The sequence below is a fragment of the Gambusia affinis genome, linkage group LG13, assembly GCF_019740435.1.
Source record: "Gambusia affinis linkage group LG13, SWU_Gaff_1.0, whole genome shotgun sequence".
In the NCBI taxonomy this organism is placed as follows: Eukaryota; Metazoa; Chordata; class Actinopteri; order Cyprinodontiformes; family Poeciliidae; genus Gambusia; species Gambusia affinis.
The window spans coordinates 11291684-11318723 of NC_057880.1; the positions used below are offsets into that span (position 1 = coordinate 11291684).

The window sequence follows — 27040 nt, forward strand, 5'->3', positions numbered from 1 at the left end:
TACTCCCTGTAGTTCACACCGGGGTGCATGCAGAGGAGGGGCAAATATGTAGAAGTGATAGACAAAGAATATTAGAAAAGATATTAGTATAGAGAAATTACAACAAAAGGGCAAAGTGAATGGATAAATGGCATTAATTAGGTCTTTATCAAGATTTCCTAGTGGGTGTGCAGTTTTCCAAAGAATGACTCTGCATGAATCAATTCACCCACAGGAGGTGATTAAAACAAGTAAATATCTACATATGAGACTTGCATATAGATTCATTGTGTACAATGATATACTTTAAGCTTTTATTTTTGATCTTGATGATTATGGCTTACAGATAATAAAAGCAAAAAAATATTTTTCCTAGAAAAATTTGATATTACGCAAGGCCAATAAAAAAATATTTTTTAAAACTAAATATTATGTTGTGGTCTACACAATGACACAATGATGTGAGAGACTGCTGACCTGACCATTGTCCAGCAGACAGACACTGACACCGTCCGCAAGGAGGGTAAGCCACAAAAGGTCATTGCAAGATAAGCTGGCTGTTCACACATTGCTGCATCCAAGCATATTAATGTGAAGTTGAGTGGAAGGAAAAGTTGCACACACAGCAGCAGTATGCCAATTTGATAGGACGGTGAAGAACAGCTTGTTTGAGGGAGATTTATAACATGTAGACGGGGGCTGGCGTTAGTTTCCATAGTAAGTGATAGTTTGGGAATCTGTGTCATTTGCTAAATTTGGTCCACACAAGTTCAAAGACCATGCAGTCATCTCTTAGGAAATGTCAGAGTTTCATGCGTCTCCCTGTTGACAAGTTCTATGGAGTTTCACTTTTCCCGCAGGATTTGGAACCTGCCCACAATGTTATTGTTTTTGTGGCACTGTCCAACATGGGATTGCAAAAGCAGAGCAGCCTCCACACACCACAGCTGCATGCACACGGACCTGGCTGAGGTTTGACATTCAATGCCCTTCCTAATGCAACCTCCTCAAATATCACCAGGAAGGGAACGAGTGAGGTTCGAACCAGAGTGGGGTCTATGGCCAGCCCGGTCTATCACCCGAGCCAGTGTTGCCAACACTGCCAATATACCAATATCTGGTTTAATGACCATGGTATCACTGTGCTTGATAAGAAACATGAAGGACACAAGAATCAACAATGCACCTCAACAGAGCTACTAGCTGATCATCTTCATGTCACACTGCAAAAGGGGGCCAGTCCAAGTTTTGAGTGTTTACACCAGAGCGAAACGGACATACTTTAATGTATATCAAAATTAACAGAAATGAACATTTGAATTAGTGTATGTTAATTTTTGAAGTTTTTTAAAAATTAAATTACTAAAATTATTTAACTTTTCTATAAAACTCTTATTTTGGTATGCACTTCCTGTATATATATGGCAAAGCAAAAGTTGGGATTGATTAAACAATTCCTGGGAATTCCAAAAACTAAAACGAGTGGTAAAGGTGGCAGCGTTCTGAGCTTGTAATCACAGCACGGTGCTGTGTTTACCCAACTCCCTCTTCTCGATTGCCGCCTGCTTTTGGTATTTACATGTTTAATTGAGAAGTGCGCTGCCGGTTTCTTCCTCCCATCTGCCGAGTCCCCTTTTCTTATCAGGCTCATTCCTCAAACTGACAGCCCTTCCTTTCTGCGTATCTCTCTTTCACTCCCGTGCCACTACCCTACTAACTCCTCTCTCGTCCTTCCTCTTTTCCCTCTTCATTCTGTGAAAGAGCTTGATATGAGTTACGACAACTCGTTTTTTCCTCAAATCAAACCAATAAGCAGCAACATGCAAATGCAGATTTCCACGTCAAGAACGCCACATCACAGAGCTCTCTGTTGTGTGGTCCAGTTTTCTCTCTCTCTCTCTCTCTCTCTCTTCCCAACTGCACATCTAAATCACGCGGCTGTCAGACGCAACATGTGTGTCATTGTATCCCCATCAGCGTGTTTCATTGTACACACTACCACCTCTGAAGGGCTGCCTCTTATCAGTGGAGTGTCAGAAAGCCCCCTGCACCACCACCTCCTCCCTGCTGCCTCTCTAAATGCTTTTCTATTAAGAGCAGTGTTGTGTCCCTCTGATAGCAGCAGCTTCTCCACTTCATCATTCATAATCCCAATGGGCATCAATGGATTCTATGGCCTGGCCACACCAAAGGCTTTGTCGTTCGGTGCAAAATGAAAACAACCTAAATGAGAGCATTGAGGGATCGGCTAAAAGAGATGAGGAAATTAGCTGGCAGGCCAAAACACTTGAATCATGAATAGTCTAATCCACAGCAAAGCGTTGGTGGTGCCTCACATGTCGGGAGTGGGCTTTTATTCTGCAAATATGACATCAAACATCACTATAGAAGTACAAAGCTGTGCTACTTAAACTGTAAAAAAAAAAAATCCTGTGCAGTATATACAGGACTTTCTCAAATAACAGGCATGAACTTCAATGTACAGACCAGACAGAAGTAGAGCATTATTGAGAAGTGGCAAAAAAATAAGTGCAGCATTGCATTTATATTAACCCCCACGGTCAAATCTAACATATATCTAATTAGATTTAGGTCAGGACTTTGACTAGGCCATTTTATCACATCAACCTGCTTTGATCGAAACCAGTCTACTTGAGCTCTGTATGTATGTTTAGGGTCATTAGAATGAACCTCTGTCCCAGACAGACTGCAGACAGGTTATCAGGTTTTCTTCCCAGGCCGTCACATTAATAACACACCAGATTCCCTACTAAGGGAAAATATTCTGTGGGAAAGGCCAGATAGTTGTCCTGTTGACAAATTCCCCACCTAAGCGCTGCAGCTGCCCCAGAGCCACCAGCTTCTCCAAAACATCTATGCATGCTGTGCAAGAGCAGAAAACAATTTTGTTTTACTCAAGGAGAGGAAAATAGCAGAGAACAGAGTTCTTGCTGACCAGGAAATTTCATACATCACAGTTGTAACTATGCCCGCTTTACATTTCTGACCAATCACACAATATTTATTGGAAACCACGCAACAAAATTGTTTTGCCCAGAGTATATTTCAGTAACAAGCTGCAAAAATACCATGATGTCACTCTAATGCTTAGGTGCTGCCAGAAGGCAGGTGGCTGCAGGAAATATTTTATTGGTACCAGAGTAAAATGGGGTTAAATACTTATGCACACCACACTTTTTTTTTCCTATTTGTAAAAACCTATGACAGGCCATTTTCATTTCACCTTGTGATTATGAAATAATTGCATCACATCAATAAAATGTACCAGATTTTGTGTTTGTCAGGCAGTAAACTGGAAAGAAAGGTCATGAATCCATTTGAAAGGCACTGTATGTGCTGTCTCTTCAAAGATGGTTCTATTTTAGATAAACGCACCACATGACTGAGAAAAACAATAAACACCCGGAGGCAGAGAAGTGATCTGCAAATCAAGGTGTGAGAGCCAGACGAGAAAACCAGGAGCAAAAAAAAAAAAAAAAAGATTCATCAGTCTACGTTACAATGTCGGGGTACAGGCCAAGTTTTACCGACTCGAACAGTCCAAAACCGATGTTCCCGCCCTTCCCAGCAGGTATGAATCCCGCTGGGGGCCTGGATGTGATCAGCAGCATCCCCACCACGTCTCCTCATTATTGAGTAAATAGGTTTGGGCATGTCCTCAGTAAACAAAGCCAAGACTGACAGTTAAGGGAGTGAGGGGAGTGGGAGGCAGCCTCGTTCCCAATTAGAGTCGCCTCAGGCAAAACTTTAAAGAGGAGATCAATCCTACAGATCGCTAAACTGATCCTGTCACAGGCTGGGGATATTTAAACCGCGGTGCTGAGGAGAGCGGCGCGGGGCAGTTCTCAGTACAGTTTGACTGTGTGTGCTAATGACTTGGGGGTAGGCTCTCTCACCAGGACACACACCCCACAGCGAGGAGGCCATGATTGACGGGTGAAATCGGACCTCAGCTGCAGTTCTCAGCGCAGCGGGGGCCAGATGGGGGGAAGTAGTGATTTGCGTTTTTTTTTGTATATTATTATTATGCAGCCCCCTGCACTAACAGATATTCCCTAATTGTCTCCCCATACTTACCTGTGAGGCCATTTCCCATCACAGATGCAGAGTACATTTCAAATTAACCCAGGATGTTTTGATTTTTCTCTTCCTCGTCCAACACCTTTGAAGCAGACTTATTAAAATGTGCCAGCGGGTATCGTTCCTGTCCATCCGCTCGAGTTGGGGGAAAAAAAAAAAAAAGTTCAACAAAAATAAAAGCACCAGCATTAGGCGAATGAAGCCGGTGAAATGGAGATGACACCTGGGCTTAACATGACATCCAAGTAAAGCTGCACATACTGAATCTTTGACTACAAGTGAGAAACTGGCATACTCCAACTCCCAGGCACACGTGGGTAATGTGTAATGAGCTACCAAGCTCTGCTGCTGCAGAGGAGCTGAACATTTAAATGAGAGTGTGATGCATTATGTATATCACTGAAATTCCTGTGCAGGAATTAATCATGATCATAAAAGCCAAAGACAAAACAAGGCACTCAAGCCTGTTCCTAAATAGTTGTGATCTAATGCAAAACAAATTCATTTTTCATGCCATTAAAGATAAAGAAAATCTTAAAAGGTTTGGTTGTGCTTGTCTGCTTCTCTTATTGAGAGTCATTGACTTTCAACTTTATTTGCGGATTATTGCAAATCCCCGGTACAAATCATATCATGAAATCATGTAGCTGGGACATTGGATGTGTTCTGCTAATGCTCAAGGAAGATCCCCTGAGGGAGCCATTGAGAGGAGGAGAAGGAGAAGAAAGAGAAGGGAAGGAAAGAAACGAATAGAGTGTGAGGGGAAGGCGAGAGAAACAGAGAGAGAGAGAGAGAGGTGAAGAGCAGGTTACAGGATTGGGGAAAGAGGGAAAAGAGAGTGGGAAAAGAAAGGCGGAGAGGAGAGAAGGGGAGGGCGGCAGCAGTCAAGCTGCACTTTATCCTGACAGATCTCCTTTACACACTAATTTCCTTGTTAAAGAAGAGAAAATGGCACTCAATCCGGAGAAATCCTTTTCTCCCGGAGCAGGCCTGTCAGCTGAGGGATGAGTGGATACAAGCGGAGCTTTTCCTCCTCAGGCGAGCTCCCCCTGGCACACAGCGGCAAGGCTACCGCTCATAGCTTAGCTCTCTATCTATAGCCATAATTAATACACCATCAGAATATAATGAGCCATACCATGATACATGAATTCCAGCGGCGGCTGTCAGCGGCAGTCATTTAGCCGCTTGTTTGGAAATTACATGTGAAGTGAATTGATTTTCTGATCATGTCACTTCCGACACAAATATTAGGCAAATTGTGTGCAAACATTTCATGCTCAGCTGCTGCTTCTAAACATTCCCCCATGACAAAACATTAGGCGTCCCTTGTATTCGCAGCTACTGTGTTGAACTGTGCAAAAGTATTCATACCTCTTGAAATTTATTGTCTATTTTGTCCTGTCACAACCACAGACTTATACATAAATTAAGACTTTTTATGACAAACCAATGCAAAGGGGTGTCATCATAAAAAAAGTGGAGGGAAAAATAGTCCTACAAATCTGAGAATCTGGTGTGCATTCAGGCCCTCTGAGTCAATACTAAGTAATTTTGTGTGTGTTACAAATACAATCACAAGTCCTTTGTCTTATGACTCTTATCAGTTTTGCATATCTAGAGACGGAGATGTTTTTTTGTTTTTCTTTTGCCAGTTTTCATTTTCAAAATAACTCAAGCTAAGACAAATTGGATAGAGAATGTCTCTGAACACAATCCAGAAAGTTAATGGAGGGCTGGACTTTGACTGGACCATCCTAAAACATGAGTATGCTTTGTTCCTTGAACTCTTATGCAGTGCTAAAGAGTTTCGTCCAGCAACATCCACCAGCATCCCTAGAAGCATTCCCACACCTAATGCAGCCACCACCTTGTTTCATAATTGAAACTGTGAGCTCAGGGTGTTGGTTTTCTGTCACATATAGCATTTTGCAAATAGGCTGAGAATATTAATTTTGGCTTTATCAGACCACAGTGACTTTGTTTCGTGTTTACTGCGTCCCCACATAAACAGCAGAGCAAACTTTTCTTTTTTTTCTTTTGTTTTCTCTTTTCCACTCTTTCGTAAAATCCAAATCTGAGGAGTGCACAACTGATACTTTTCCTGTCAACAAATTATCCCACCTGAGGATTGGATCTCTGCAGTTCTTCCAAGGTCACCATATGCCTCTCGGCAGCTTTTTGGCTTACAACGTCTTTCATTCATAATGATAAACCCTGACACTATGTAGGCGGTTCAGTTCCTCCGTGTCTCTATCGTTTACTTTGGGAAAAATTGTGACTGCTTACTGATCAGCTGCTGACAAACCCACTAGATTGATTGACAGGTGGGATCAAGTCAATTGCGCCATATTTCATGATATATTCAAAGCTTTGATTATTGTTCCATAACCTAGCCTTGCTTTAAACTTCTCCATAACTTTATTTCTGACGAGTCTTAGTGATGCTGTTTGTTCTAACAAGCCTCTGATTCATTCACAGAACTGGATTTATGCTGTGATTAAACTAAACAAAGGTAGAATTTCATTTTGAAGGGTTATAAAAGGGGTTCCATAAAAACCATTATGGCCACACTTTCAAGATTTGTATTTTTTTGGAATATTTAGAATTTCCCTTACACTTAAGAAATGTGCTTTCTTTCGGATTGGTCTATCCAATAAAAATATATTGAAGTTTCTAGCTGTTTTGTGACAAAAGCCATGAGTATTTTTTTAGGGCACTGTACCGTGAAAGATAATAAACCCCCCGCCCCGTCTTTCTCGAGCACATATTTATCACCGAATTTGTAATTCACCAAAGTGTATTAGTTTGGATACGAAAAAAGGCAGAGAAAAAGAAAAGCCTCCTTTTATTTTAAGCCAGGGGTGTTAGATGTTCGGTCTGGATGTTCTCATCTCCCAAGATTACCATTCGCGGGGTGTGTGTCAAGACTACTTTTGAGAAATCTCGGTAACAATTCAGATGCAATCGATAGGGAGTGACAGTTTATTCTAAGGCTTAGCACGGGCTAAGAAAAGAACGACCGGAGCATCAAGTTTAGAGGAATGAATTTGGTTTGTATTTGATTTTTCCATTAAATTTATCACCACTTTAACTCTTTCCTTTTCCCTTTCTCCTTTTCTTCCTTTTCGCTTTCAGGCCCCCCGTCCCTCCTCACTCACATCAACAACAAGGCTGTAAACGGCTGTCCATTTCTCATCTGTGATTCCCATGTCTTCATTTTCGTCCATTTCTGATTGCTTCACACCCTATACCTGCGATGCTTTTAGTGCTCATCTGTGACCTTGTGAGATGATGATGGGGGGGGTGCGGAAATTATAAAATAAATTTTCAGTGGCAGACTGAGGCTGCCCTTTATAACACTTCATCATATCTGCTTCAGATGGAAAAATAGTTGAGAAACATTTTCTTACAAAACCACCTAATGCTGGTTTGGCACAGAATCATATGGTAAATCTATTACCACTTTGTCAAGAGAAACCACTTGAGGTTTCCCGCAGTGTAGCAGCAGGCAAAGTGGGAAATTGTAACCCTGAAAGTGCTGTCTGACTTCTCCTATTAAAGTGTTTTCAAAATCTTCGCCCATTCTTGGATTTAAGGGTCATTGGGAAAGCCAATCAGGAGGGACAGGCCAGTCAGAAATCCAGTGGCGCGAACAGGAAAGGAACCAGCTGATGAAATTCATCCATACTTCTCACTTATGATGACATGATTGATTTTCCCTCAGAGTGCTCAAATGTAGGATTGTCTTCCTAGCACCCCCCCATCTCCTCCTCCATCCCCGCCTCAATCTGCCCACCCACCCGCCAGCACCAGCGGCTAATGGATAAAGCCTCTGTCTGTCTCAGGCACTGGTGGAGGGGTTGACGAGTGGAAGAACAACTGCGGCGAATGAAGGGTGAAATCTGAGAGTGCAATTTTCCGTCTGTCAATCTCCCTTCAAGAGAACAAGTTGACCACCAATCAGGGGGAGTCGATTCGGAGGGCCGGCACTTGACGGGCGCGCGCTGAGTGACAGCGTCGTGTCACTACATTAACACAGCAATGAGAGACATAAAAAAGGGATTTTTTTATTTTTATTTTGTCCCGTCCAGTTAGTTATTTGAATTCTGAGTTTTTGAATTGCTAGGGATACTGTACTGCTTCAACGAATGAACAAACTGACAGGTTAATGCATAACAAAACGCTGTATAATTCATGCTTCTGGATTGGAGAGAATCCTATCATCCACTATAGGTTCTTCAAAATACAACCAATTAAACTTTGCTCAATTATTAAAGGTAGAAAGTACGGGAGAAACATGCCTTAAAAACTCCTGCTTGCAGTCAATTATGATAAAACTTTAATGAGGCTGGATAGAGAGCCATAAAAACTGATAGCCCCTCTGTCATGAATTATATATCCATATCGATTTTGTTTCTTTGCTATAAGAATTGCAGGTAATCGTATGTTACCACATGTAAAGTGCACTTCCCCAGCGAGGATAAATATTAACCATCAAATATATATGAGGTGTGTGTCCATTTATGACCAAGCTCATGTAGAAAATGAAGAGCAGAGATGTCGAGGCAAAGGACCATTGGGAATGGATGGAGGGTGCCATTTCTGACAGTAAGAGAGACCCTTAGTGCTGCTGCCTTGATATGTTACCTAGTTAGCGTCACAGAGAGAGGAATAAATAGTTCTTTATTATTTGTGGTTGCCATCATGTCTCTCCTAATAGACAGGCTATACTGAGTTTAAACCACATTATCCTCTGCAAGACTATCGCAATTACTCTTGAGAGCCGGGTCTGATGTGTGGATAAGGCAGGTCGCCCATGTCTTAATGAACACAAACAATGTGAAATGGAGGAGGAAGCAGTGGGGGGAAAGATAATGGCAGGGGAGGCCTTGTTTTAATAGAGACAGCACTAAGTTGTTTGCTATGATCTATGTGAAGTCTGAGAACGCTGAATCCCCCAATGTTAGTTTGTTGTTATGCTTTTTTTTTTTTTTTTGCTTTTCCAGGATCCTAATAACCAATCAATCCACGTGCTTTTCTCTGCTACATCCTCTTTAGTGCTCCCTTTTTTTTTTTTTTTACTCATCACAACGCCAGTGGAGGTTAAAGGGCATCAAACTGGATCACTCTGATGCCCGGCGTGAGTGTTATCCCCTACACAAATGGCTCAGAGCTAGATTAATTGATAAACTGCCGCTTCACTTCATTAGTCAGACAGACCGGGCTTAACGAAGGAACACACAGAGAGTGTCACTCTGAATATGTTAATCATGACCAGCCATTATGGGGGGTTGGAGGGGATCTTCCTTCAACCTTCTCGTCTCGAGCCCCGCTAAACGACAAGAAGGCACTCGTGCGCAATTTGTTGAGCAAGGTGACAATGGAAAGAAATAACAGGAGACGGACAGACTCAAGGCTTGGTCCTGGTGTTATTGAATATAAATATATAATAACCATGTAAAAAATGCATCATTTGGCCTTTTCACAAAGGCGGTTGTAATATTGCACTAGGTGAGCACTGTACTTGACGTACACACTGGAGGTGAGGGTGTCAGGGGAGAGCTCGCAGGAAAAAGAGAGAGAGACAGAGAGAGAGAGAGAGAAGGGTTGGTTTTATTGTTGCCCAGCCCTTCCGCTTAAGTGCACATGGCTGGGAGGAAGCCGGGACCTCCAGCTCTGACCTCTGCGCATGTATATTTAATAGGCCATCAGTTGGCCGGGGCAGCGCTCTGATCAGGATTCAGAGAGGGGCTTTGAACACCCCTGTGTATTCCTGAGCGTGCAGCCTCAAGCTGCTCTCCCCAGCTGTGTCAATCCGACAGCACTGTTACAGGCACCCAGACAAGGCGCTGGGCACTCCACTGCTACCGCCTAATGACTACAGAAAAAAAAAAAAAAAAAAAGAGAGAGAAACAAAACAAACATAAAAACAATAACATTTGGCATATGGAGCTCTGCTCCCATCTAATGAGTGGGTTTAACAACTGAAATACAACACGGGGCTGATGTGTCGTCGGGGCGCCTTGGATGAGCTTGGATTACATCAGCTATGCTATACGATGCCATGTTCGCTTTAATAATAACAAAAAGCCAATCTCACGGTGACTGCTCCACACGCGCAGGTAACGATCGCGGGGAACAAGACGGCAAACAGAGAAGTGTCACTCGTGTGTCTTCTCCTTTTAACAAGGTATCACTACTCTTTGAATCAAACGGGCCCGGCACGTGCACGTGCATGTAAGTGTGCGTGCGCGTGAGGGCAGCTTAACGAGGGTGGTTCATTTGACAGGCAATTAGTTTGCGGAGCTGCTATTGACAGCCCCTGCGCTTGTGTTTGTTCAACAGCTCTGGGTGAGTTCCACGCTCCCTGGGCTACGTGACAAAGCACCTCCGACAGGGAGCTCCTGATCTCCACCGAGGCTCGGAGGCTCGCGCTGTGAGGAGGAGGGGGTGCGGGGGGTGGAAATGTGACAGCCCTTGCAGAGAGAAGAGAGGAGGAAAAGTGGGGGGAAAAGAAAGAGCGAGAAGATACAAAACCCACAAGGGTCTATTAGGGGGGTTGTTGCAAGTTAATGTAGCTACAACGCACATTTTCTGTGTCGTTTTTTGAAAAGGACCCGAGCGATGATGTTGTCATTTGTTGTTTGATTGTAGGGATTGCGGAGGGTAATCTTGGGAGACACACAGGCACAAAAAAAAAAAAAAATGCAGAAAGAGAGAAGACGAGGAGGTGGTGGTGGGGAGGGAAGGAGGGCTTGAGGCAGATAGAGGAGAGGAAAAATATAACAAGATCCAAACACTCTTTTATCCTCGAAAATCCCATATTCTAATGCACGGGCCCATCCCTCTTTTAGTTGCAACCATTTTGTTTGTAAAGCCCAAGCTTCCAATCAATATCATTATTTTCACAGAGGATCGAAGTGCCTTCACCGAGTTAATGGGGGATTGAGGTGGTAAACGTTTACCATCTCACTGTCAGCAGAGCAGTGGTCCATAGTGGGCCCAGATGACAGCGCTGGCCCCCACTGTGGACACACTGTGTGGAGATGTCCTGTGGGTAGACAGGCTGCATGGACTGTCAACCGCCTGCCATGCCTTAGATGGCCGAACATATCAGCCACTTGAGCTAGAGCAGCAGGATGGGCTCTGACTTCTGCTAAAGCTAACAGAAACAAAACAAGCTGGGCTGGCAGCTCCAATGTTGCTCTGCTTTATTTCCTCGTTACAAGGAAAACTTTAAAGTATGCGTTGTGTGACTGAATTTACTTGTTTTTGTGATGTTTTTCTGTGCCATGTACACATACTTATTGGGATGTCCAGAAGACTTCATACAAATTGTTGAACGTTTTTGGACATTTTGTCACATTACAGTGTATCTTGTTGAGATAAACCAACATAAGCATCTAACTGTGATGTGAAAAGAAGTATATTGTCTTTTACAAATGGAAATCCGTGAAAATATAGTTTTAGGATGAATTTGTACAGTATTTAATCCGTCTGAGTCTACACTGTTCAACCTCCTTTCACTACGATCACAGCTGCAAGTCTTTGATGTATATTTGGGCTTTTAACACGCCATTTCCCAGTGAAGGAGGTCAGTCAGTCAGATTGGGTTGATAGCATCTCAGAACATCTCATCTCAAATCTTACCACATACTCTAAATTTAATTTAGGTTTTAATTTTGACTAGGGAATTACTATGCATGCTAAATTCAGAACTGCCACAGATTCTCCATCCCCAGCTCTAAACTTCTGCAGCTCCTCCAAAGTTACCATGCGTCGCTTAGCGTCTTGGCAGTTGCGCCATCATTTTTCTATTTTTGGACGATGAAACATGACATATATATATATATTTTTTTTAATTCTACTCTAAAATACCCTTCAGACTTTTATTCAACTTTATTTACTAATTATATGACTTTTTTTGAAACCAACTGGTTGCGCTGAATTGTATTTACGGCTATTAAAATAAGGGGGTGAATGAAAATGGGCACCAAACTTTTCAGATTTTTGTCTGAAAAAATTCACTGACGTTTGTGGTTGTTAATTGACAAAACACTTTTTCAAAGTATTGAAAGCGCAATATCAACTAACACGATGCATTGCCACATCTCTGACAACGGATCAGCTGGTTTGTCGGATTCTCGAGAAATGGAGCCTAATCTGCAGCTGGCCACAGCCTTGCACATTCTCCTGTATAGCAGCATATGCTAAATGGCTCTTCAAGCGCGCAGATGCATTGCTGTAAAATACTTCTCGTGTCTGCGTATCTGCATCTCCCAGATGGGTCCCAAGCTGTGCCAAACTGCATCTCATCAACAGCTATGAACTATGGCATCACATGACCGCGGGAGAAATGTGAGGTCCCATTCTGTCTTGCCTTGGCACGACGTGGTCAGGCGATGCATCATCACAGAGCTGCCACTCCGTCAGGAGGGAAGTGGATGGGGGTAAAACAAGAGAGAGAAAAAGTACTTTTTTCAGACCAAAACGGAGAAATTTTCATTCACTAGATATCACAGACGAGTGAGGCAATTGTTTTTTTCACAACTTAAGCTGATCCGAGTTTGCATGAGGGTGTGACAGGGTAGAGAGATTTCATGGGACATTGCCACATGATTCATTGAGTTTTCAGTTTCCGCCCTGTTTTAATCGCTAACGGGGGCCGAGCCAAAAAATCTCAGAGGATTCCGCAGAGTTCTCTTCTCCTCCGTTCAACAGAATGGAATTTGGGTCTGCAAGTGCCTCACGTCATTCGAGGCGTCCTTCACAGTTTCAGGGGCCCTAATTCAAACCACATGGAGGCCAGCGTCCGGTTACGGACCTCTGCAGGAGAAAAAAAAAAAGCAAAAAAAAGTGGACACATTCCCATTGGCTGCTCCGGGACGGGAAATGGGGTGTCTTGATGGAAAAAAGATAACAAACACATCTTAAGTAGGAGTCACAACATTGCCAAAGCACACACACTTTCACATGCATAAATATACATACACATGTGCATACACGAGGACATGTTCAAATATACACGGACGTACACAAATATACACACAAACTGTGAAACAAACGCTTATGGGCCAGCAAAAGCTGTTTGCTTGACATGATGGAAGAATGAGCAGCAGGCTCTGGAATATTGCTCCTATTCTTCATTGACAAGCATATATATATTTTTTCACTGTTCCCAACTGACTTTGCAGCGCTGAACTCCATTTATGAATTATCTGACATATTTCCTGCTATTTTTTTGACAGGAGTACTCAGAGGAAATTTCAAGGCACCTTTCTCCTGACAAGTAGAAATATCAATATTTGAATAAATTGCAGATTTGGATCTCTTCACATGGATGCTCTCCAGAAAGATGTGTGCGTGCGTGTGTGGCTTGTGTGTGTGTGTGTGTGTGAGTGAAGGGAATGGGAAGGGGTTTGTTTCATTCTGTTACCACGGTCTTATCCCCCTGAGCCCGCAGGCAGAAATCTGTATGCAGCATTTCATTAGGAAAGAGCTCAACTGAGTGACATGTGAAGCACACCTCACCGTCGACCTGATGAAGTTTACTTCTCTCAGACGACAAAAAGCCACTTTGTAGACTAGCCCTTTTTTCCACAGAGGGAAGAGAGGAAGAAGAGTGGGGGGTGGGGGGGGCGATGGCAGAGCACCAATAAAAGAATCATGAATGTTGTTTCACGGAATGACAGGCCTATCTTTACACAAATATTTTTCTTAGAGAAAAATGTACGCTGCAGAGCTTTTTTCCTCTGCCTTTTAAAGCAGATTTGACTTGATAGAACTGACAGTGTTGGAAATATGATCACCTAAATTCTAAGCCGTGTAGAAAACAGCTGACAAGAGGCACAAAAAGGGGAGAACAGAAACGGATTGTTCTTATCTCACAGAAGTGGCAAGTTTGTTTTTTTTATGTGAAGAGAGGCAGCATTTCGCCCGCCGAACTAAATAATTTACAAACAAATACACTATTGTCCTACAACCTTGATAAATACACCATCTGTGCATCGGAGGTCAATGTCAAGCATCCATAACACTCAGCGCTGTCGTCTTAAAGCTGCCGGTGTTACGTATGAGAGACTTTGGCCTATCCGTCTCACTCTGTTTAGCTGTAGTAGCTGCCATGCTGTCTGCATGTCTGCTGCTGCCGCTGATAGATCATTCTCCTCGAGCCGACCCCCTCCCCACCCCCCACTCCTCTCCGCACCCCATTCGTCGTTTCGGCAAGGCTGAGAAATGGATTAGCTGTGTGAGGGTGCTCAGGTACCGTGAGGGCCGCGACCCGGTGACCCCCCGGAGGCGACCTTCCTGACTGGAACGTCATACTTTCTCCCTCTCCGACGGAAAACAAAAACAAATCTTATCTTTCACCTCAGCAGCTCAGCGACAAGAAAGACGGAAAAGCCCTCTATCAAGGTGGAGCTTTGACAATCATCTGTCCACATGACCTGCGATTTCTCCGACAGGGTCTGCTTGACACTTGCGACGGAGAGGTGAACGCGAGCAGGTTGTCCATCCTCCGCCTTGCCTGCCCTTATCTCCTCTCCCCTCCATCTCTCCTGTCCCTCTGCCGTGTGTGCACAACTTAATAAGCAAGCAAGGGGTAGATTCCCATTATGGAAGCCCTGGAAAATGGCCCGGACATTACCCCCTCCGCGCCCCCCTTTCCCGATATCTGGGATCTCCATCTGGAGAGCAGCGCACCCTCTCTCTCACTCACTGCCCCCCTTGTCCAATCTTAGTGTGTGTTCTGGTGAGCCCACAGTGCGGAGATGGCTTTCACTCTCCACTGGTTACAATGAGATTGGCCCACCAGGCTGACTCTATTCGAATCGACAACCCATTTCAATAACGTAACAAAACAAAACAGAGTGGTCATGCTGAATAAAACATTTTTGAAGAACTGACGTAGATGAGATTTTAAACGGCGAAAAATTGGGAAGAGTTTTGCTCGTCTATGCCAAAGCACCTATTTACCTAGACATAAACAACGTCTCACCTAGTGATTCAGGCGCTGTCCACATTAATACAAATACTTTGAGATGCTTTGCGATTTTCTGCTGCATCCACGTAGCTGTCCACACTCAAAATAAGCTGTCTGTGACAAAAAAGATTTTCAAAAGCACTTTTCAAAGTGGAGCCTTTTAACAACTCTGATGCAACAGCTTGTGGACAGCGGGTAAATGATGACAAGGAAAACATGAACTATAACTGATTTAAGAGACTCTCTTGCCTAGCACTGCTTTCGGCATCCTCATTTTATTCATCCTTTTATTTTTCTGCAGGTCATATCATTGTTATCACCACCTGCTGGAGCACCACAGGTAGTGAATTATATTGTATGGTAAGTGTGGACTCCCGATTAGTTTAAAAATGAATGGTGGTGTATCTAAGCGGATCGGCAATCTGGATTCTTAGAAAGTGGATCCCCAAAGCTGATATCCAGACTAAAGACTACGCTTAGAATATAACAAAGCACTTTTTCTACAAATATACCTTGCTTTACCATGACTCTGTTTGTACTAAACTGCAAGCTGAAGTCAATGACTGATAGTTAGGAGTGTAAAGTGTTGAAGAAATCAAGCACTGCAGCTGTTGTGGCCAGCCTTTAGCCCTGCGCTGCTTTAGCTACATTTAGCATCTCAGAAAATCATCTAATTAACACAATTCTACACGTAATTTTTATGAACGCTGTTAGAGAGAAAACACGCAATGGAAGTGACATAGAAAACAATCTAAATAGTTGAAAACAGATTAACTTTCTTACATCAGATTAGAGGATTTGGAGATTTAGCAATGACTGCTTCACACATGCGTAGTTTACTCACACCTTAGAAGTGTGAAAATTTCCTCTCTCTCTCTGCAGCTGGGAGGTACTTCTGTTCATTGAGAAGAGTACAGATGATGCAAGCCTTGTCAGAAGTTACAAAAGTCTTCTGTAACATCAAAAAAATATTGATAGATTTGCCAATTGTTGCTGCTTTTTAAAAAATAGCAGCAAAAATCGGTGGAAGTTTTTAATTAACAGAGTCACTGATCTTTTTGAAATGTTGATATGATTATTGACCACACTATTGCCACCTGCTGGAGTGGAGTAAGTATTACATTATCGTTGCAGGAGTCCGAGAGACAGTGTTGACAGGGCTTTTTTTTTTTTTTTTTCTCAAAAAACTAATAGTTTACCCATGTAAGAAAATTTCCAAAGTTGTGTGGCTGGGGTTTTAATAATTGAGTGCAATTTAGTCAGTTCCCCAATAACGTGAACTGTATGGCTGTATAAGTACTCCCAAGGCAGGTAGGGCTGCTTCATAACTAGAGTATGTGATTAAGAGACTAATAAAGTTTACACTGAGGTCAGCAAGGCAATAATCCCTAGCTTTATTAGTAAAAACAAAGCCCACGGCTTACTCGATGCACCTCATCACATCTGAGTGCCTTACGCACGTGCATAAGGTCCGAACATAATATGGTGTGACTTAAACCATGCAATGGGAAGAGAAAATAAATATGCGAGGAGCAGCAGGGGTGGACCGGGCCAGGCCTCTGCGGACCTATGTCATCACTCCCTCTGGCCTCGGCTGCACTCCCCACCCGAGCGAAGGGCTCAGTGATTACGGAGGCTCAACTTCCCTCTAAGAAAGCAAACCGGAGCTGCAGTCCAAACAAGGCCAAGCCGGCAGCAAGGGAGCGCAGCTACACCAGGCAGCTCGGGTTTACCGTCGCCTCCGACCTGGCTGGCCCCTGGGCTTGCATTAGGCCCCCCCAACACTGACTCTCTAGGACAAACAAACAAGCGCCACTTACACAGTCAGGGACGAGCGGTGAGGCGGGGAGAGCTGATGCCACCAGCGCTGTGTAGAGGGGAACTTGACCCAATTGGATTTGCTTTATCACCCCATATAATGACTCCCAGACCAGCCTGTTACAGTTGTTGGAAAAAAAATAAAAAAATAAATAACTGAAAGATTACAAAAAAATTCTGCTTGCCTGCCATTCTGAGTTTTGCCCAAAATGGGCAGCTCCCCCCAAAACAGATGGGGAGGCATCTCAAAAATGTTCTCTGCCTCTGGGGACATGTGGTTTTCCCCATCATTATATAACTGTAAACTCCTGGATGTCAGAGATTGGGGATAATAACTTTCAGATGTTGGCAGCCTGAGCCAATGCTGGGACCTGCTGGATGGGAACAGTTATTTGGCAGGGGAGAGGAAGTCCGAAAGATTAGGACTAAGATGTGACAGGGAGGAAAGTGGATCTGGCCGGTGCTCACTGGGTCGCCTTGGCCTGTTCCAGCGTGTTCAGCATTGTACCGGGCCCTAATCGTGAACGTGTGGGAGGCTTGGACCAAGATTATGTGTCTGTGTGTGAGCATTGGGGAGAAGGTGGAGGGGTGGAAAATGAGAAATGAATTAATATCAAAACCACAGGAAATCATGTCATTGTGTTAACACGCCGAAATCAAGCTAAAGTGATCCACCAATTTTAGCATTCCATTTCAGCTCTCCAACAGATTTGATGTGACAGTTTTAGCGCTTGCAGACTGCAGTGCAGATGTGCCGCTAATTCAGAAACAGACACACCTCTTTCAGTAAACGGGTCCTTATAGAAATATCATCCTGTAAAACCATTTTTATAGGTTTGTCTTACATTGCAGGAGAGGATCACTGCAGAGGTTGTGGGGTTACCAGAGTGGTTAAGGTTTGGTCACATAAACTCTTGCTCCTCAAATGAAATAAAACAGATCCTCATTTTTTTTTTCCTCATATATAAATTCCAGCTGGACAGTGCAGGTCCTGTTTTTCTTCTTTTTGCATTTTTTCCCCCCCTCTCTCTTTTGCTTTAAAGTATCGATTGCAGTGCTGAACAAGCAGAGGAGTGTTTTTTATTGTAAATCAATACTGATCGATCCGCAGCCTGGGTGTTGAATATGGATCAATATCACACCAGGCTGTGGAGGAGATCTGATTTCAATTGGCGAGAGAAGCCCGCAGCAGGTTTCCATCAAGCGGTAATTCAAGACATGGGAACATAAGTCAGATGGATTGATATAGACTAGCCAGGACCTTTCTTGCCACTGAACCAGCACAAGGAAATTTCTGTCATATATCATTAACGCACTTGGAGCTGGCTGTAAAAAAAAAAAAAAAAAAAAAAAAAAATGGGGGGGAGAGGGTTTGAGGAGGTTAGGGCAGTCGGGTACCTTGCTGACCCTCAATAAGGAGCTTTGGTCACACATTGAATAACACTCCATTATTAGTGGGGTTTTCATTAAGGAAGTGCTGAATGGAATGAGGAAAAAAGCTCAACTATTGCAGTTTGGTCATGTTCTGGAACTGATTATGCAGAGGTCAACTTGAGATTCATACTGTAAGCTGTTATTAATTTACTGAACAAATGTCCTGAAGAAAAAAAAAAAACTGGCGAATGCTGAAATATTTCTTCTACACTTAACATATGGTCTGATCTTTATTAAAGCTGCACGTTTGTTTAATTTTAACAGAGCAACAAGATACGTTACATGATTTAACTGCGCACATGTGGCGCTTAAGTGCATTGAGCATGTAAAAAAAAAAAAGAGGAAGGGAAAAAAAGCTGGTCACCTGGTTCATTCATCACTTGTTTGTGATGCTTGAAGAGAGGGGCCGCCGTTCCAAACGACAGCATTGTAAAACAATAAAAACAGAGCTATAGTTAGAAATAACTTGTCACTTTTAATAAATGACACTGGTTCAGGGCTCCTTCTCTGGGGCCTTCTCCTCCGATACATCCCAGGCACCCCTGGGGGCCAACGGAGCAGCCAGCAGACCAGCTCGTTTCCCCGAAGGTAACTGATGACCCTCTCCCCGAATCCACCCACCATCGCCACCCCCCATTTTTTGTCCTGTGACCTCACACCAGCGGGAGCGGGACCATGTCCGATGAAATCTTCAGGACCGCTTCCCATCCTAATCTCGTCCGTGTCACGCGACAAATTGCTACATTCAGAAAATGGAAATAGATTGAGGTGAAGACGGAGGGAGGGAACAGCAGAGGTGGGAAATACAGGAAGAAAAAAAGAAAAAGGGGGGTGGAAAGGAAGGGCAAAGGAGGGGAAGAGTGCGCATCGACAACCAGTCCCCTAAGAAAAATACTGGAGGAACGAACGACTCGGGAGATCCCGACATGGAATCACATCTCAGCGAACATATTGATCTGATTTACAAAACCTTCGCTTCTAATGCGAAACAAATGGCGTGGGCGTGAACTGGTACTTAACCATAAAACCCCAGCATTACTCCGTCTCCCGATGAAATACCACATATATCCCTCGCCGGGGCCTAATGTGCTGTTTTACGGCCAGATATGACTGAGGTTGACCCAACAGTTTGTTTGACAATTAGGGGAAACCTAATAAGGGTTGAATGAGAAGGGAGAGAACGCCAAGAGAAAGAAAACAGACACTTTTTGCAAAAGGAAAAACATAGGCTTGAGTGAACCAAATTGGTTCGCAGAATCAGAAGCGATTTGACCAAAAAATAAAAAACTACCGCTTGGAAAAGCAAAACACCTTCAAAACCGCAATAAAGCTAAATTAGAAAGGAGTGCTGCTAAGTGCTTGTTTTGTTTATCTCATTAGAGCTTTCACCGGGGATTGGCAATATGGACTGAAATATTATCAAAATAATCACGACATTATTATTACAGTAGAAAGGATTTGGAATCCTATTTTTCACTTCATCAGTCTTTTTGACATTAAACTTGTCACTGCATGCAAAGTTCCACAAACACAAATATTGATTAAACAATAAAACTTTATCAAATAAGCTACACCAGCAGCACATCATTTTACTATTTACATGAACTAGTGCCGAATATTGATACTTATTGTTGCTCCAATGGATTATGCAGTGGAAGGATTTGAAAGAGATTGCCAGATTACATTGTTAGGGAGGCAGACTGAAATCCAAAAGCTATTACAGAATTTCAGGAGTCTCATTATGGCACAAAAAAAATTGTTGCCTCGTCCATGAAGTGCGCACCTACATACCAAATATCAGGTGATATGTGTTACAACTTCTCTTTTTTCCTATCCCTGCAAATTGTAGCTCATTACTTTAAAATACAGCAAGCCTCCTACATTTTGGCGTAAAATAACTGGTATCATTTGAGGGCATTCAATATAAATACTATAAAGAATAAAATAGAGAGCATTTAGATCTAAATCTTGTCTTCTTTTTTATGTACTGACATAAAAAAAAAGACTCCCTCAGGGCGTCACTGGTAAAAAGTCATAACTCCGACCATACTTTCAGTTCGTAGGGTTTACAAACAATAGTTAATGTTACCTTTTTGCTCAGTGTTAGCATAGTTGTATCCCAATGTTTTTGACACTCTTTGGATACAGTTTATTTTTGTAAACAATCCCTGTTTTTATAGATTGATTTCTTTTTTTTTAACTCAGATTTGTTTACGGGCGGCGAGATTTAAAATGCACAAACAGCACAGAACTAAAAATGAAAACTTTTACCAACATATATAAAACATAACACAAAATAACAAATAATCTCTCTAAAGCCTTTTTCATTCCTCTTCAGGATATATATGTGTGCGCGTGTGTGCATGTGCGTGCGGCGTGTACGTGTGCGTGTGCGTGGCTCTCTGTGTGTGTACACAAGGTCCAGTGTTGCTTTTGGCCCAGCATTCATCTCATCACCCCAGCTCTGGCCTTGTTTCTGTCAGCATTGAACCAGGGGAGTAAAAGAGTGGAGGAGAGGGAAAGGAAGAGAAGGAAAGAGGGGAAGAGAAACGGGGGTTGAAGGAGGAGGGGTTGTCTCCATGGACAGATGGACTGCTCTTTCTCAACACATGTGGAACCATGTTTCGTCTTTCACTGCCGTCAAGCTGGAGCCGAATCCGTCGCTCTGTTGGCCCGCGCCAATCTTTCGTATTGCACACCTCTCTCCTTAGCACAGCACACACACACACTCACGCACACACGCACACAGAGCACACAAACATCTCCGTCTTTCTCTCTGCACACATGTTAAAGTCATCACCCCTGCTCAGCGCTAGTAAAACACAACACCCCCGGCTTCTCTGCTGTTGTCAAGTCTTGCCATTAGCTGATGCCACTGGGGAATGCTACCCCAGTGAGGTGGGCGTCCCGCGGGAGCATCAGGCACCACGTTACATTCAGCCGCCACTCATGTGAACCCAAACATGTGAGCATAATTTGGAAAATATCATTTATACTCTGCGTCGTCGTACGTGTCTTGACATTTACAAACTGCGATAAAAAACCGACACGAGGGGAGGAGGGAATAGGGGGAACAGGGCGAGAATAATTTGAGGTAATGTTTTGCTTAGTGAACAAGTATTACCCAATCCTGGATGGTTGGGAGCGCTGGGAAGGAAGGTTTCTGGCTCCTTTAGGGGCTGCACAGAGGGTCTGGGTTTCATTTTTCGGCAAGTGCAAGCCAAAGGAGAGCTGCCAAAGTACAGCTTTCGCTCTCAACACTTCCTGCTCTTCCTGCTCTGGACCCCGGCAGGAGACAGGCTTCACTCAAACACCACAGCGGCTTAAAGCAGGGGTGGCCGGCTTGTGCTCCCATTTCTCAACCCACATCTGTCTCAGGAATGATGCCAAACACGTCCATAAATACAACGTCGACTTGAATGTGTTGTTAAGTCGCAAGTAATTAGGTGTTCGCAGGTGTTTGCATGCGTGCAGAAATATAAGAAGAGGGCACTTCCTATACATGTTAACAGCTTTAATGGCTAAACCATAAAGGAAGCACTGCAACTCAACTGCTGCAACTTAAAAGTGCAATGCAAAATAATAAAAAAAAAAGTATTAAGAATAAAATAAAGACCCTCAGCATCATTTTCATTAAGGATGCTTGGAGTACCATGGCAGATTAACACTACCTACTGACTGCCATCTTAATTGCCCCTGTGCAGACGCAGTGAAAACATGTCATTTAGGTACTTCATAAACACACTTCTTTTTCGCAGGTTATCAAGGCAGCTGCACAGTGAAAACACCCTCCGTTTTTTGGGGGGGGTTTTCTCCCTCAATGCTGATGTGCAATTAAAATGGTTTTAGAAATCCTCTTTGACAGTCCGGAGCTTAGCCAAAAATGTAAATGACATTAAAGGAGACAATGAATTTAATTTTGTTTAATGTCCCCTTTCGCTGATTCTCATTTACATCGCATTTCCACATAAAGGGCTGACCTTATAAATACTGGCATTTGTTCAGCTTTCGGAGGTAATCACGGCTCTGCAAAAACCAGATGGGAGCGCACAAATTTCCACGATTTGTTTCTTAGGAGGCCGCTCGCGAGACGTTCTGAGGCTTGCGGTCCCCCCTTTTGTTTCTGGTAAACAACTTGACAACAAGTCAAGTGCACTCTGGGAAATGACCTCGTAGGTGTTCCCACAAATGAACGATAACGCAAAGTCGTTTAGAAAATACAGGCTGCCTAATGAGGGACATAACAGAAAGCTAAGCAAAATTTACATTAGGCCAAAATTTAATTGCATTAACACACAAACAGGTGCAGCGAGGCCCTTTTATAAATGAGCTAAATGAATAAAAGCCTCCCACCGCACAGCCATGTGTGCTGACCGAAAAAAAAAAAAAAAAAAAGGAGGCAATGGGGGGAAAAAATAAGGGGAAAAAACAAGTCAATGTCATGAATTATTCAGTGGCTGGGCTGCACTCCAAAGGTCAGCGCTCTTTGACCTTTGTGACAGGAAGTGAAATGGAGTGCTGTGGCCGATGGAAAAAATGAAGCTGACGTGTTTAGCTCTCTTCCAAAAACTGTTTGCGAATGGCAATGAAAATTGAGACAGGATGTCCGACCTCACGAAGATACAATAAAACCAGAATTCACACACTGTCCGACTGATTTCTGCCGTCAAAAAAAAAAAAAAAAAAAAAAAACAGAAAAAAAAAATCCCAATTTTCCCAGGCTAAAGGTGACCTTTGAACCCAGACAGTCAGAATGACTCATTTTCTCTCATCTTTCAACAACATGTGCCGCCTTATTACAAAATCCATGCGTAGAGCCTGGCCAATGTATCTAATCTTTCGCACAAGAGAAGACAAAGTCAATATGCAGAAGAGTGAAGACAGATCCCAGACCAGAGGAGTCATCGTAAATTAAGTTATGTTTGGGATATATGCTGCGTGCACTGTAAATGGGGGGGAGAAAAACATCTAATCAGATATTGGGTACCTCATCACTATAACTCTCAAGATTTAAATTACAGACTAAATAAACCTGCCCCCCAGTTACTTTAAAGCACCATTAACTTATAAAAGTGACATCTGCAGCTCTGCCAGATTTATGCAAACTGGAAGGGGATGCGGCCATAGCAACATCGCAACAATTAGTCTCTAGATGAATCTAATTCTCGCACCAACTGGCTTCGAATTTTTTTCATTTTTTTCACTTTTTATGTTTGAAAAACACATTTATATTACTGACTGAAGTCATGGTAAATACAAAGTGAAGAGAGGCTGGGATAAAGGTATAATACGTATTTAAAAAATGGTGATTTCAAAATTGCATAAATCTGTCTGTCATTTCATTCCTACAGTTTAAGGGTCTTTTAATTATCTGGCTGTATGGAGTAGGGAGTACCGCAAGTAATCTTCTTGCCCTATCTGTTGCTGCACACTGCTGGTCAGCTGACCAATAGAATGGCTGCTACCTTTTTTTTTCTTTTCTACAAGAAACACAAATTTGGCTGGTGGAAAAAAAAAAAATATATATATATATATATATATTCTAGTCTCTGAAAATAAGTAAAGTAGAGGCGTGGAAACTGAAAGAGCCCCACCTATCAACCTATTAGTGTAACATAATTTTAAAGGGCAGGTTTCTGTTTTTACTGACTAAGGAATTAGCCTCAGTAATTAACCAGATAATAGAAGTTTTCATAATGATATTACCAACAAACTTATAATATTAAGCACATTTAAATGCGTCAGACTCATAGTAACTATAAATAAAGGCTATCGAAACATTACCATGACTGTAATAAACAATACAATCTTATTTCAGTAGCATGAATAATGCTCCAGTTTTAAATAAAGGCACTCAGATATTGTTTTAGATTTTTTTGTAGCGCCTTAAACACACCGTGAGAACCTCATGCCGGCCCCATGCCTGATATAAAACCACGAGAATTAATCAAAAATAGGACTTTTCTTCATCCAAAACCAAATATGAATAATGCAAGGGCATCTAGTGTAATTGCTGAAATATTTAAAGCCCAAGTAGCGCTGAAACTTTGTGACAGCTGTTGGGCCAATATCTAACCAACATTTTTTTTTCTTTTTTTTTTTTTTTTTTTTTTTTTTAAGAGAATCCTTCCTCTTCAGAAATCTGAGTGAAAATCTGTATCAAAACTCCAAGAGAAAATAGGGTAAACAGATGTCTGGCTTGACCGCAGGAAAATAGGACACATTTGGAATGATAAGTTTCCCAAACTCCGTTGGATATGCCAGATCCATGGGAACGCCAGTTAATGTCTTGCTAGATGCCAGCTAGCTGTGTGCGCTTTCCCCCCTCGTACCATCTGGGAAAATGTTACAGAGAGTGAAAGCCATCAATGATTCACTCCAAATCTGTTTCTTAAGGTTCAGCCATGCTACTGTTTCTCAACGAAATGTGGCAGTGCTCGCTGGGCTTTTTCTTTTTTCTCTCTCTCTCTTTCTTTCTTTTTGTTTTCTTTTTTCTCTCATGCTGTAATTCTAGACAGATGAGACATGCTTGATTCAACAATCAAACCTCTCCTCTAGGTTTATGTCACTCAGCTATGTTCTACTCAATTGGAAATAATCAGTTTCTGCCAGCAGCGACCACAGCACAGGTGCCTCTAATGATGTGTATGGGAAAATGACAGATGTAACAGAAATGGCTGTAAAACATGGGGGCTTAAACTAAAAGCTTAACCATATGCACTGCAGGAAGAGTCAAGTGACTGCACTAAATAATCGTACAGTAAGTAAGCGCGCTTGGTGCTCGGGTCATGTCCGTAACTCTTGCTAACCTCTGCAAACTTTCACAGGCGCCCCTCTCTCTGTGAGCGTTTCCCCCCTCAGTCACTGGGAACCTGCGTGGGTCTGTTAGGGTGAGCTGACGGGCTCATAGTTACGACATGGAGACAATGGGAGGGTCTAATGAGGAACATATGCTTTTGTGTTTCAACAGAGCTGCTCATTGTGCAAGGAAAGGGATACTCTGCTCCTATTCAGAGTCGTCACAATGAAAATCCGAGCCCTCCCTGAGCTGGTTGAGCTTACAATATCCATCCGCTTCTCTCTCTTTTTTTTTTTTTTACCACCCCTTTTTTTCCCACCCCTTCTTCTTGACTTTAACTCTACTTGCTTTCATTTTGCTTATTGTACTTAAGTTACACGCTTTTGTCCGATCAGAATGAGGGACAATGGTGTGCGAAACTTTAAACAGTAGCAACGACACAAAGCAAACATGAAAGGACCGGAAATCCGGGAAAAAGTTGATATTTCCTATTTAGTCCAGTCTTTTCATAACTCCACTTGACTAATAAATGCAGCTTTTCAGTCTGGTATACATCCACTGAGCATGCCTTAAATAATATGTATGTACATTTGGCATAGGCCAAAAGAGAGATTTAAAAGTAAAATGTACGTATATGTAATTTTTTTTTTCAATCTGAAAACCCACCTTTACGCCTACTACTGCTGAAATAATACAAATTATTTTTGAATTATAGCTCTATTAATGCTGTGCATAACCTCCATTAACTATAGTTTTTAACAATTGAATTTCTTTTTTCTATTTAGTGTTTTTTCTTGTTATCCAGGGAAAAGCATAGTAAGCTTATTTCCGCCAGCTGACCAGAAGTGTGCAGCAATAATTGTAGGGGTTACGCAGTACTGCGTTACTCAATGCATAAAATAGCTGAAAATAAGCACTTTCTCTGTCATCTCATTAAGAGGATTTGTAGGAAAAATATGACAAAAAATGTTTGACAAAATTATCCATACCCCTGCAAGATCAGACTGACCTGAATCTAACAAATGTTCCAGTTTTTGTTTAAAAAAATTAAACATGAATAAAAAATATTTTAAACCTGCCATAGCCATTAGATATGAGTTTCTCAAAATATAAAGTTGACCCCTGCAAATTGTTTTGAAACCAGCATCTCTACGTGAAAGCCAGTCGAGTCAACACAAGAAGCACATGTCAGTGTACTGCGGCACTGACTAGGTGATCACCTCAACTCAACATCAGTAGGAAAAACTTATGGAGTGCATGCCAAGACATGTGAAAGCTTTGATTGGAAATCTTGATTTTCCAGCAAATACTGATGCTTGAACACTTCCTAAGTTAAAACATCGAGAACATGCTATTTAAAAGTCAATGGTTTCCTTTCCTTAGTTTATTTTAAAATTTTCTCTTACTGTAAATAAATGCTCGTAACGACAATATCATCACGTGACATTTCGGAGGAAGGGTGTTTTATGTTTCTAGGATTGAAACAAATGTTCGCACTACTCAAACTCAGAGCTACAGTCAGATCACCAGAACTTTGAATTGTACAGATGTCTCCTATTTTTTTCCCTCCCAAGCTATATAAAAATAGAAAAATAAAATAAAAATAAAAAACAGTCAACCAGAGCAGTACTTTAAACAACATACAAAAAACGTGCATGCACGCCTGCAAAGAGCGTGTCTCTTGCTGCACTTGTGTCTCCGTCCGAGTATGTGTGTTGACGTGCATTTGTGTCTGTGTGAGTTTGGGGTTCAGACAGCAGTAGCCCTGGTAATCCATCCAGGCTCCCAGGGCAGCCGGCTCCCTACTTCCTGATGCATGAGAAGCCGCTGGAGTGGAGTGGCAGCAACAACTGCTCAGCCCTATTTGATTACTAATAAGAGAGTTGTCCCCTCTGTCAGATACCAGGCATTCTCCGCTAAGC

At 42.5% G+C, this 27040-nt stretch overlaps 2 protein-coding genes across 5 annotated transcripts in view; one reads left to right on the forward strand and one right to left on the reverse strand.

Moving 5' to 3' along the window:
• mgmt (O-6-methylguanine-DNA methyltransferase) overlaps positions 1-7824 on the forward strand; it is a 101587-nt gene extending 93763 nt beyond the window's left edge. Inside the window, exon 5 of the mRNA XM_044136500.1 lies at positions 7219-7824. Within this exon, the coding sequence (XP_043992435.1) occupies positions 7219-7260 (42 nt within the window). The 3' untranslated portion in view covers positions 7261-7824. The remainder of the gene's footprint in view (positions 1-7218) is intronic.
• The window catches only part of ebf3b (EBF transcription factor 3b), an 88292-nt gene that overhangs the window by 54223 nt on the left and 7029 nt on the right, over positions 1-27040 (reverse strand). The gene's annotated exons all lie outside the window — the stretch shown is intronic.